General features: G+C 38.4%; 1 protein-coding gene across 1 annotated transcript; it reads right to left on the bottom strand.

Moving 5' to 3' along the window:
- Positions 1 to 469: 469 nt before the first annotated feature.
- Positions 470 to 3,313, bottom strand: LOC110770354 (uncharacterized). Its single transcript, XM_088246693.1, has 4 exons — positions 2,285 to 3,313; positions 2,129 to 2,212; positions 1,712 to 2,071; positions 470 to 544 (listed from the first exon to the last, which is right to left on the bottom strand). The coding sequence occupies exons 1-4, from the start codon at positions 3,311 to 3,313 to the stop codon at positions 470 to 472; spliced, it is 1,548 nt and encodes a 515-aa protein (XP_088102819.1).
- Positions 3,314 to 13,069: the final 9,756 nt, after the last annotated feature.

The following is a 13,069-nucleotide window of genomic DNA, read 5'->3' as shown; positions in this document are numbered from 1 at the left end:
GTGATTACATATCTTCTGCTCCTCATTGTTTCATGCATATTTCCAAAGAAATATTCTTGTGAGCATGTTGGCCACAGGACTGCAACTGACAGGATTGATAATGACACTGCAATCCTCATATCAATTTTATCATGTCTTCGTCTTAGTAATATGAAGAAGTGCCTAGCTGCACAATTAAACAAAAAGCATAAAACGACACTATGTTTGAAAAAAAACAAAACAAAACAAAAATCGTTTTTTTTTTAATTTTTATTTAAAATTTAAATTTTAAATATATATATTTATAATGAAAGATAAAGCCACAAAAAAAAATTGAAGAATAAAAAAAAATATATAAACAGCACTTAGAAAAGAGAATGAAACCACAAAGACATCAATCAAAACACATAGAATCACCAATTACTATGCTTAATAAGAACCCAAGACTCCTCCTTCATCCAAGCCAAAAAAACATGAGTACAAGTCAACACTATGCATAAGGATAGACAAGCAAAGCCAATACCAATATCTGACTAGAAGCATTTGAAGCAAAGCCTTTCAGGATCTAAGGCACATCAAATCACAAAGGTTTAATCAAATACAAGGATTATAAAATGAAGAATCAAAAGTATTTGTAAGAAATAAAGTCCATAAAATGAGCCAATATCAAAGCCCAATCTCGTGTTAAGTGACTAAACTTGCTGAATAACAAAGAAAAAATCCAACCAAGAACGAGCCAAGAACATAGACTAAACACAAACAAAATGCATACAGAGGTCACCACTTTCACCCTTATTTTTGATTTTTTTTTAATATATTTTTATTGCTAACTTTATCAAGCTTTCTACAAGACCCATGTAACGGGTGTTGAATCAATGTGCTCAAGTCAGTTGACTTTAAGACAATGGGTGTTAAAGCACCCCTAGGATATACTAACCCGAGTCATGTAGGCTACAAAGAAGAGCATTGTGTACACGATCAAAGCTTTTTGACGCGAACCTCGACGTTGGTTAGACAAGAGGCCCGGTTACTTCACAAGGATCATACACTTATTTTACTTTACTTTTAATTAAAGAGATGTTTATAAATTTGTGAGCTCAGTAGCAAAAAGTACAATGCAAATCTAGTATCAAGACAAGGGCAAGGTGAGGGTTCATTCAAAATTATTAAGCAAGATTAGAGTGTATGTGCAATATGTGAGACATGAGATTTAATATAAAGAGCATTTAATTAACCTTATAAAAAACAAAGACAGTTGAGAACCATTCACATAAGCCCAATATTAATCTGCCCAAGTGATCCAACGCCAAAAATCCAATCTAAGATCAGCAAAAACTTCCAGACATCAGTAGGATTGATGTCGCTTATCAATCCATGCACGTGCTGAACAAAGTACTTAGAATTTTACCCAATTTCAAAAACAGAGAAGAGAATAGTTGGAGTCTTTTGGCATACATACAAACAATTATTCAAAAGAACAAATACCTAAAGACTTTCTAAGAGTATCAAATCGAAGATTATCTAAAGGTTTTGCAACAAGACATTTAAGATCCAAATTTTCTAAAGCAGTGGGTTCATGCACAACATTAGTGGAGGCAAACATACAATTATGATTTTCCTTTTTCCTCCAAACTAACTTTGTCTTAGTTGATGGCAAACAATGAAAAGAAGATAGTTTGGATAAGCGTCTTACCTCGTTCACAAGATTTGAAATCTTATGTTGGATACTTACTTGTCCACCCATGACATGAGAATTTGCACGAACAAATTCTTTTCGGAGCTTATTGCATCTTGGTCTTATGTGCCCACGAGTTCCGCAAAAGTGACAGATTGGAATGAATTTCTTGACTTCATGAATGGCAGAAGGTTCAATAATTGAAGAGGATTTGACAAACTTTGTTTTAGACATAGCGGAAGACTTATTACTTGGTTCAAATCCCAAGCCTCGTTTGTCACCATCTCTTCTTCCCATGCTAATCATCCTGTCAATTTTTTCTGCACCAATGGTTAAAGAAACAATCCTTTCCTTTGAATTTTTAAGTTCAAGTTCAAGGGCTTTGTTGTCAGAAGTTAGAGATGCAATTAATTTATTCTGATCAGTCAATTTTTTCTGCAAAAACATCAATTTTTCATTCATACCTGCACTTACCTTTTCGGATTCTGTGTCAGGGGATTGAAACTCGTTTGCAATCCTGCAATTTTCCAGCTTCAGCACAGCCATGGATTTTACGAGCTCTTCATTTTGTTTTCTAAGTTTCTGAGACGCAGCCAACAAATCATCATATTTGTTCATGATAAACTCAACATCCATATCTTCACAATCATCATCCTTCTTCGTTGGTTCATCCAAGCTTACGGTCGTGATAAGTGCAATGGCCTTCTCATTATTTTCAGAGTCAGAATCACTATCACTCCAAGTAGTATGCATTGCCTTATTCTTGCCATCCTTTTGTTTCTTTAAGGTGTTGGCACATTCGAAAGATATGTGTCCATAGCCTTCACATTCGAAACATTTGACCTTTTCTCTTGGATTCTTTCGTTCATTTGACCTGCGAAATTTAGACCCATCATCAGTATAGTCAACAAATCTATTTTTAGAATTTATACCTTTTGAATCTCGACTCCTTGGATCCTGATTCTTGAGAAAGTTCATGAATCGTCTTGTGAGAATCGTTAATTCCTCATCACTGCAATCTTCATCTGAATGCCCATCATCTTCTTCTTTCACAACCTTGAAAGCAACATTTTTGCTCTTTTTAGGAGCTAGATGTTTCATCTCATAGGTTTGTATGGACCCTATGAGTTCTTGAACTTTCATGGTGTTCAAGTCACGAATCTCTTCAATAGCCGTGATCTTTGGTTGAAATCGTTGAGGCAAGGATCTCAAAATCTTTTTCACAACCCTATCTTCTGGAATTTTTTCACCTAAACTTGAACAAGCATTCACAATTACACAAAGTTTAGCATAAAATTCAGAAAAAGTTTCATTCTCATCCATCATGAGTGTCTCAAACTGTAAAGTATGCATTTGAAGCTTGGCTCCCTTGACAGTATTTGTTCCTTCATGAGTAACCTGCAAAATATCCCAAGCTTCCTTAGAAGTATCACAACTAGATATATATTCAAATTGATCAGAAGAAACAGCAGTAAATAAAGCATTTAACCCCTTTTGATTAGTAGTGCTATGTGTGACTTCTTCAGTGGTCCACTCCTCTCTAGTTTTGACAACTGTGGTTGCTTCATCTCCTTTTCCGATCTTCTTTGTGGGTTTAGGAAATCCATGAACCACTGTATTCCATACACGTTCATCTAAGGACCAAAGAAACGACTTCATCTTAGCCTTCCAAGCACCATAGTTGTGGCCATCGAAATATGGGGGATGTGCAATAGAACCCGCGGCACGATCCATCCTCAGGTATGTTAGATCTTGCTGAGTATGTCCAGCAACCTGCTCTGATACCAATTGAAAATACCTGTAGGATGTCTATATATGCCTAGAGGAGGTTAATAGGCCAATTTAAAATTATAATCACGTAAACAAAAATAAACTTTGGTAGCAGGATTGATATGGTTTATCAATCCTGAAACGTGCTGGAAATAAAATAAAAGAACACAGAGAGAATTATTTTACGTGGTAAAACCCCACCTCTAGGGAAAATCCACGGGACTTCCTCAGTCCAACACAAATCCACTATAGAACGATGATTACAAGAAGTACTCACACACTTATCCTAGACACATTCTAGATAATATTTACCGACTTCTTCGTAACTCAACTTCTGTCACGGGATGATCTACGACACTCCTTATGTTGAACGCAATACTGGTCACGATTGCTTCAAGCTCGCTGGAGGAAAACCGCCACCACGGTCTTGGTGCCCTCAACCGTATGAGTCACCGATATGCACATGAATGCAATATGAATGATGAAAGTGTTTGATAAATCACCAAGTAAACATGGAACACTTGATGATTTATCTCAAATCTATGCACAGCAGCTTTCTTAGGAACTTTAGATGCTTAAACAAAATATCAGAAAAGCTCAGCGATGAAAAGAACCACACGTCCCTTTTATTCAAAGCAGGTTTCTCTACTTGGAGAGAAACCCACGTTGCCACACATGCTGTGCAACAATGAATCTAAAACCTATTCAAACTAAAACTCCTAGACAGCATGCAAAGAGGTCTCTTCCTTGAGATGCCAAAACAGCCACCAAACAAAGTTCAATTAAGGATATGTGTTTTGATTCTATCACTTACGCCAGCTTTATGCATAGTATCCAAATACCAACAAATCTAATCTCTTTCTAAAAGGAACCAATATATAGCAAGATGAAAACAATGAAACAACTAGGACGTGCTTGCCAAGTTTGAAATAGAAAATATATTTTAACTTTAAAACAAAATAGAGTCCAACTAGAAAAGAATCTCAAGAGATAAAATCTAATCCTATTAAAAATAGGATTAACATAAAAAAACTTGAGTGAAAATAATTCCAACTAGGAATCCTATAATGAATGCATGATTATGTCATGATTTACCTGTTGTCAAGTTTCTCATATGGACAAGTCGTGCTTCAAATATCCGGGGTTGAATGTGTTGCGCCAAAACTTCCAGTAACAATTCTTCACACACTACTTTTCAACCTAAGCTAGAGTCTAGGAAATGACAATACAAATTTCATACTAACACATTATTTACAAAATTGCCATCCAAAACTCCCAGACGATCTATAATCGAATGGAAATAACTGAGTATTTTTTCTTTCCAATCTTCTGTAAACGGGTTGGGCTGAAGGCTTAAAACATGAGAACTGGTTGATATATAGCATTTTTGTCGAAACGAATTCTTCATCAAATTTTGTATTTTATTATATAATAACTTCACAAGATAACATTCAATAATAATGAAAAAGAATAATTCATTCCGTGACAGTAACATAATGGAGGGTTGGAATTCTTCTCTCTCTCTCTCTCTCCCTTCAAATTTCAACCTCTTGTTTGGTTTGTGGTGTGGCTTTTGGAAAGAAAGTCTACAACGTATTTGACGGAGGCAAAATGAAGATATTGTTAGTAAAGACAAAGCCAAAATATAGACATCCCTAAATGGCTTGTCTACCACCTTGTTACTTTTCCTTGTTTTCTTCTTCCTTGTTTTAGGGATGGAAACTCTCCATGTTTCCCTCCATGTCTTGTGCATTGTTTGTAACTAATAATCACCTTGTATACTTGTATATCTAACTCTTCACCAAGTAAGTAATTCAATTGGCAGATTTGAATTCTCTGCAAAACCTATCTTGTTCTTCTTGTTCAGAGCAATCGATTTTGGTTGCCTCTGCATAACCTTGTTCTTGCTTAAATCTCTACCTATCCTTGCCCATAATTTGCTGTTATATTATTCCTACCTCATACTTTGCCTTGCCTCAAAATTGGTCTTGATCACAAGTTTTTTTTGTGCTCTTGTTTGCTATTTCTTCCTCTACATCCTTTTATATATTTACCTCATGGGTGACACCAACGACTCCATCAACGACTCCACGGGCGACTCCTCTAAAATCGACTCCACCAAGATCGACTCCACAACACCACCACCACCCCGGTCCTCTCATGACTACTCTCCAATTACTCCTGATAAGTTGGATGGGTCCAACTATCCTGCATGGTCTCGTAGTGTTCGCTTGGCCATCACTGCTCGTCGTATGGCTGGTTTCATTAATGGTAAAAAGATTGCCCCTGCCATTGATGATCCTAGCTATGAAGCTTGGGATGAAGACAACTGTTTGGTGCAGTCATGGCTCCTCAACTCCATGACCAAAAATGTACGTGCCTTATTTGATCACTGCTCAACGGCTTATGCGGTGTGGGACGCAGCTCGGAAGACATATACTGTCACACAGAATAGCTCCAAGTTGTACCAACTCCGTCGTCAGTCAGTCACCACCTCTCAGAGTGGTGAACCTGTGAATGTATTCTACGAAAAATTACACATAATATGGCAGGAAATTAATAGCCTCCGTCCCTACAAACATACCAATCCCGATGATGTGGCTCTTCACCAACAAGCACTTGAGGTGGAACGTGTGTACGATTTTTTGGGAGGACTCGATCCCAACTTTGATTCTGTTCGTAGTCGGATTCTTGCCATGAATCCGCTTCTAGCAGTCATTGAAGCTTATGCACTAGTGGTAGAAGAAGATAATCGTCAATCTTCCATGCTTGGCGGTGGGAGTGCAATGGCGGTCAAGCCATATCGGCCACCACACCGTACGTCCTCCGGACTTCCCCCCAGGGGTCCCAAAACTGACGATGCAAAGGGAACTCATAAGTGCACTCATTGTGGTGGTGATCATTGATCGGTTCATAATTGTATATCATTTTGTACCATTCTAGCTTATGATTTGGTTATGTTTTTGAGTTAAACTTGTGCTTTTAATCCTTTTTGTGTTTATCTTTCAGTTCATTGAGCTTTAGGTAATAATGATGGCTTTAGAGAGCATAATTCATGCAATTCAAACATGTTAAGGCCTAATTTGGATGAATGGATGAAGAGCTTAAAGACAAACTCATTTTGGCTACAGCCCCCTGCCAGTCCAGTTCCGTAGGTCATATTGCAAGCTTTGTTTCAACAACCTACATAGCTCGAATGAGGCCACATTATTCATGAAAGTTGTTCCAATTGGTGTGTACTATAACATATCCAAAATTCAGCCCCATTGGATAAATATGGAGTCTGTTACCTAGCAAACACAGAGCCATGCTCAGGATGGATTTTATCAGCGCGCAAAATGAGTTAGCAATTTGTTTTGGCCTTAACTTCTTCCTCCGACCTTGGATTGGCCCAAATAACATATGGCTGGAAAGAAGACATTCTTAACTTCAATTTCGAGTGCTTAAAGTCCTAATTTGATTAAGAGAAGCCCAAGTTGTAAGCCCTTGAAGTTGCTGGTCATGCTGACCTCAGCATGTGCTGGTTGGATGCTTGGTCATGGTGAGCTAGGTATGAGCTATCATTTCTGGTTGGAAGCTTGGTCATGGTGACATGAAGATGAGCTAGGGCTGCTGGTGGGATCTATTGGTGAAGTGCATCACCCAATTTAGATTTTCTAATACAAGTGCATCACCCAATTTAGATTTTCTAATACAAGTGCATCAACCATTTCAGATTTTATAAAACAAGTGTTGTATGCATTAGCCATATTGAATTCAGATTTTCACTTCCCCTAGGCCTATAAATAGGGAAGTTCTCTAAGCTTGTAAACACACCCCAAGGGGGGGAGCTCTCAAACACTTCTCTAGAGCTTCATTCCCTTCTCTCCCTCAAATTCTCTTAGTTTCATTTTCTAGTTTTCAATTGTTATAATGAGATCTTTGTGCTAAAATTCTCCTTAAGTTTTTCCAAGTTCTACTTAATTTTCATTGTTATGTAAATTCTTTTCTTTAGTTTCAAGTTTGATTAGTTTCCAAGTTTCAATTATGATTTTTGTTCTTATTCATTATGCTTATAAGTTAATATGCTAGTTTGAATGATTGATCACCATTTAGGCTTGCATGTTAGCTATCTTGGTTTGAATTAAGAGTAGACACCATGCTTTAATTCGAATTGAACTATGAATAGGAAGAGTATGTATGGACATTCGACAACAGGGATTAGATACATACTTGGTTGTTTAAAATGTTCTTCTATGCTTAATGGGTTCCTACTGCTTAATTTTAGGTTAGACAACAAATGATCAAATTAGGGAATTAGGAACACAAGGTTATGACCAAACACCATGGCTTAATCATACTTTAGCTAGAATCAATCCATTAATCTAATTGAACTTGGGAACTTATCTGCTTGAGTTAGTTATTTCTTTCTTCCTTGTTTTATTTATTTCCTTTCTTTTTCATTTCTGTTTTGTGTAGGGAAACTAAATTGGATCATTCAATCACCAATTCCTGTGGAATCGACCTCGCACTTACATACGCTATACTACCGAACGGCTCGTGCACTTGCGAGTATCATAAGTTGAGGATGCAGCTTAATCCATTTTGGTGCAGCTGAATCTATGCAACAATCATCTTGTTGAGAAGTGCTTCAAGCTTCATGGTTATCCTGAGTGGTGGGATGCTTTCAAATCCCGCAACAAAACACCCAAGGCAGCATGTGTTATAACTACCGATGCCTCTCCATCTTCCACCCTACTCTCCGACTCCGAATCAGGTACACGACCCACTACATGGATAATTGACACAGGTGCCACTGATCATATGACTTTTGACTCTACTATGTTTTCCACAATATCTTCTAAGTCTCGTCATCCTTACATCACTAGTGCCAATGGAGTCCCCTCTAATGTTGCTGGTGAAGGAACTATATCACTTTCCCCTTCCTTATCTTTATCTCATACACTACTTGTTCCCTCCATCAATTGCAATTTGCTGTCTGTTGGAAAATTACTTGACTCACATAACTGTTATGCCACATTCTATCCTTCCCATTGTCTTTTTCAGGACCTCACGACTCACGCGACGATTGGGCATGGTAAACGAAGAGGGGGGTTGTATTCCTTGATGGTCTCTTCACCACCAAGGGTAGCTCATACTCAAGGTTCCAGCTCACAAGCTCGCAATCAACATCAGATTTGGCTTTGGCATCGTCGTCTAGGACATCCATCCTTTGGCTATCTTCAACGTTTGTTTCCGTCTTTGTTTCGTGGCCTAGATCATTCTCAGTTTCAGTGTGAAACCTGTGTATTGGCCAAAAGCCATCGAACTGTTTTTCCCTTAAGTGATAATAAAATGGAATTCCCTTTTGATTTGGTTCACTCTGATGTTTGGGGTCCTGCTAAAGTTTCTTCCAATGGCAAAAGATGGTTTATTACATTTATTGATGATTGTACTCGCATGACTTGGGTATATTTACTAGCTCATAAAAGTGATGTTTCCGCTGCAATCCGTGAATTTCATGCTATGATTACCACACAGTTCCAAGCCTCCATCAAAGTATTCCGGTCTGATAATGGTGGGGAATATGTGAACAATGTCTTGGCACATTTCTTTCGAGACCAAGGCATCATTCATCAAACCTCCACATCTTTCACTCCGCAACAAAATGGTGTCGCAGAGCGAAAGAATCGACAATTACTTGAGGTTACTCGTGCTTACATGCTGGATAAATCGGTCCCTCACTACTTATGGGGACATGCCCTTCTTTCTGCAGTATATGTAATTAATCGAGTGCCGAGTAGTGTTTTGAAGTTTGAAACTCCACTGAACACCTTGGCTCGTCATGTCTCTCTTCCTACAGTCCTCAAGCTGCCTCCTCGCATATTTGGTTGTGTTGTATATGCTCATGTTCCATCTCATCAAAGAAGTAAGCTGGACCCTTGTGCCATTCGATGTGTGTTCGTTGGGTATGGATCAACTCAAAAAGGATACAAGTGTTACCATCCTCCTACTCGTAAGCTCTTTGTCACTATGGATGCCACATTTCATGAAGATTTATCATACTTTGAAGCTGCTATGCCCCCTTCTCTTCAGGGGGATAGAAGGAATGAAGAGAAGGAAGAAAAAATCCAAGTCTGTGCAAATCCGACCGGTCGCAACCCAGAAGCGACCGGTCGCTTTCCTGAAACGACCGGTCGCACTGACCACAGCGACCGGTCGCCTTGCTCCAGCGGTGATGAAAATCGATTCTGTGAGAAAACGACCGGTTGTAATCTAGAAACGACCGGTCGCACTGACCCCAGCGACCGGTCGCCTTGCTCCAGCGATGATGAAGATCGATTCTGTGACAAAACGACCGGTCGTAATACAGAAGCGACCGGTCGTCCAGACTCCAAGGAGGAAAATCAAATCTGTGACAAAACGACCGGTCGCTGTCAAATCTATGACAAAACGACCGGTCGCTCAGAACCCAGCGACCGGTCGCCAAGCACCAGTGAACTTCAAAATTGGGCAGCGATGAAGGTATTGGAAAATTGTCGTTCTTATTTGGTGAAGATCCCGGAGGAGACAATTCAAATGGTTGCTGCGATCAACAACAAAATACAACCCCTTCTTCTCAACCATCGGACCAGTCGTCTCGTGATGAGGAAACACTTGAGGTAATTCCCGAAGCACCTAATGCTATACCATACACTCTCCCACCTAGGACCACTAGAGGAAAACCCAAACCTCAATATTGTCCTGACCTTACTGCCAAATCTAAATATCCCATTAATAACCATGTTTCAACTCATAGATTGTCAAAGTCATATGCATCATTTGTCAATCAATTATCTACTGTATGTGTTCCAAATAAGTGGCAGGATGCTATAACAGATTCCAGATGGGCTGAAGCAATGGCAATTGAAATGGAAGCTCTGGAAAAGAATTCTACATGGGAAATGGTCCAGTTGCCACAAGGGAAGAAACCAGTTGGATGTCGGTGGATATACACCATTAAATACAAAGCTGATGGATCCATAGATCGATACAAAGCTCGATTAGTGGCCAAAGGGTATACACAAACATATGGAATTGACTACCAAGAGACATTTGCACCTGTTGCCAAGATCAATATCGTACGTGTTCTCATGTCATTGGCTGCAAACCTTGATTGGCCACTATTGCAGTATGATGTAAAGAATGCATTTCTTCACGGGGAATTGCAAGAAGAAGTGTATATGGAACCACCACCAGGGACCTCCATGGCACTTGGTCCCAACACCGTGTGCAAGCTGAGAAAATCATTATATGGGCTCAAGCAGTCACCACGAGCCTGGTTTGGAAAATTCACAGATTCTATGAAGCGCTTTGGGTACACTCAGAGCCACTCGGATCACACTTTATTCTTAAAGCGTCGTGGTGACAAACTTATGGCCCTTATCATCTATGTTGATGATATGGTGGTTACCGGTAATGACAATGAAGAAATGAAGAATCTGCAGAAGCTCCTTGCTAGTAAATTTGAGATGAAGGAATTAGGTGAGTTACAATATTTTCTTGGCATAGAAGTTGCTAGATCAACACATGGCATATTTCTATCCCAACGAAAATATGTGTTAGACTTGTTAACAGAAACTGGAATGCTTGATTGTAAGCCAGCTGACACACCTATTGAGCAGAACCACAAGTTAGGGATGTATCCAGACCAAATACCCACTGACAAAGAAATGTATCAAAGATTGGTTGGGCGACTGATTTATCTATCACACACACGCCCCGACATAACTTATGCTGTGAGTATGGTGAGTCAGTTTATGCATCAACCAAGTGAGGCACATTTGATAAATCCCATGCAATTTCTTTTGAGTTGTAATAGGTGTTTTGTCTAGGAAATGCCAAAGGGGGAGATTGTTAGTATGAAATTTGTATTGTCATTTCCTAGACTCTAGCTTAGGTTGAAAATTAGTGTGTGAAGAATTGTTACTGGAAGTTTTGGCGCAACACATTCAACCCCGGATATTTGAAGCACGACTTGTCCATATGAGAAACTTGACAACAGGTAAATCATGACATAATCATGCATTCATTATAGGATTCCTAGTTGGAATTATTTTCACTCAAGTTTTTTTATGTTAATCCTATTTTTAATAGGATTAGATTTTATCTCTTGAGATTCTTTTCTAGTTGGACTCTATTTTGTTTTAAAGTTAAAATATATTTTCTATTTCAAACTTGGCAAGCACGTCCTAGTTGTTTCATTGTTTTCATCTTGCTATATATTGGTTCCTTTTAGAAAGAGATTAGATTTGTTGGTATTTGGATACTATGCATAAAGCTGGCGTAAGTGATAGAATCAAAACACATATCCTTAATTGAACTTTGTTTGGTGGCTGTTTTGGCATCTCAAGGAAGAGACCTCTTTGCATGCTGTCTAGGAGTTTTAGTTTGAATAAGCATCTAAAGTTCCTAAGAAAGCTGCTGTGCATAGATTTGAGATAAATCATCAAGTGTTCCATGTTTACTTGGTGATTTATCAAACACTTTCATCATTCATATTGCATTCATGTGCATATCGGTGACTCATACGGTTGAGGGCACCAAGACCGTGGTGGCGGTTTTCCTCCGGCGAGCTTGAAGCAATCGTGACCAGTATTGCGTTCAACATAAGGAGTGTCGTAGATCATCCCGTGACAGAAGTTGAGTTACGAAGAAGTCGGTAAATATTATCTAGAATGTGTCTAGGATAAGTGTGTGAGTACTTCTTGTAATCATCGTTCTATAGTGGATTTGTGTTGGACTGAGGAAGTCCCGTGGATTTTCCCTAGAGGTGGGGTTTTACCACGTAAAATAATTCTCTCTGTGTTCTTTTATTTTATTTCCAGCACGTTTCAGGATTGATAAACCATATCAATCCTGCTACCAAAGTTTATTTTTGTTTACGTGATTATAATTTTAAATTGGCCTATTAACCTCCTCTAGGCATATATAGACATCCTACAGGTATTTTCATAATGGAAGTGACAGAGTTACTTTAATATGACTTGATAGTTACATATAATCCATGCGTCCAAATATTTTTTTTTTTAATTTTTAAATTTTTTTTATGCAAGCGAAATTCTACTTTAATTTAATCTAAATTACTTGGAGAGGGAGATTCGAACTCTGTTGTAGAGTGGGAAACACATCAGCTTTAGCAAACTAGGCTAAGCCCATGCCTGCCAATGCATCCAGTTTTATTACCTACTTTTTATCTGTATATGTTGAAGACTACCATTGAAGTTCTATTTACGTTGAAGACTTTTCTTTCCAAATACCACTGAAGTTCTATATATGTTTTTTTTTTGGGTCAAATTATTTACGTTTTTCGACCCGTAGTTTGCTGCATCAAAAGATTTGAGTAAATTGAGACGCCCAATGAATATTTGTGTAAACCCCACCCTCCCAATGACTTGTATTCAAAATAAAAATTTGTGTCTCCAAGCAAACATTTCATCCATACATCACATGCATTAGAAATTTAAGTTGGACTCTGTTGCATTAATGGGTGCAAATTAGTCCTAATTTACTTGAAGGCAAATAAATATTTAATCAATTGATAAAATCCTAATTAAGCCCTTTTATGCAAATCTGTTACCATCATACACAAAGACTTTATCTAAGGTGATTAACTGCACGAAGACT

The sequence above is a fragment of the Prunus avium genome, chromosome 1 (assembly GCF_965620075.1).
Source record: "Prunus avium chromosome 1, drPruAviu1.hap1.1, whole genome shotgun sequence".
Classification (NCBI taxonomy): domain Eukaryota; kingdom Viridiplantae; phylum Streptophyta; class Magnoliopsida; order Rosales; family Rosaceae; genus Prunus; species Prunus avium.
This window is presented reverse-complemented; position numbering and strand designations above follow the sequence as displayed.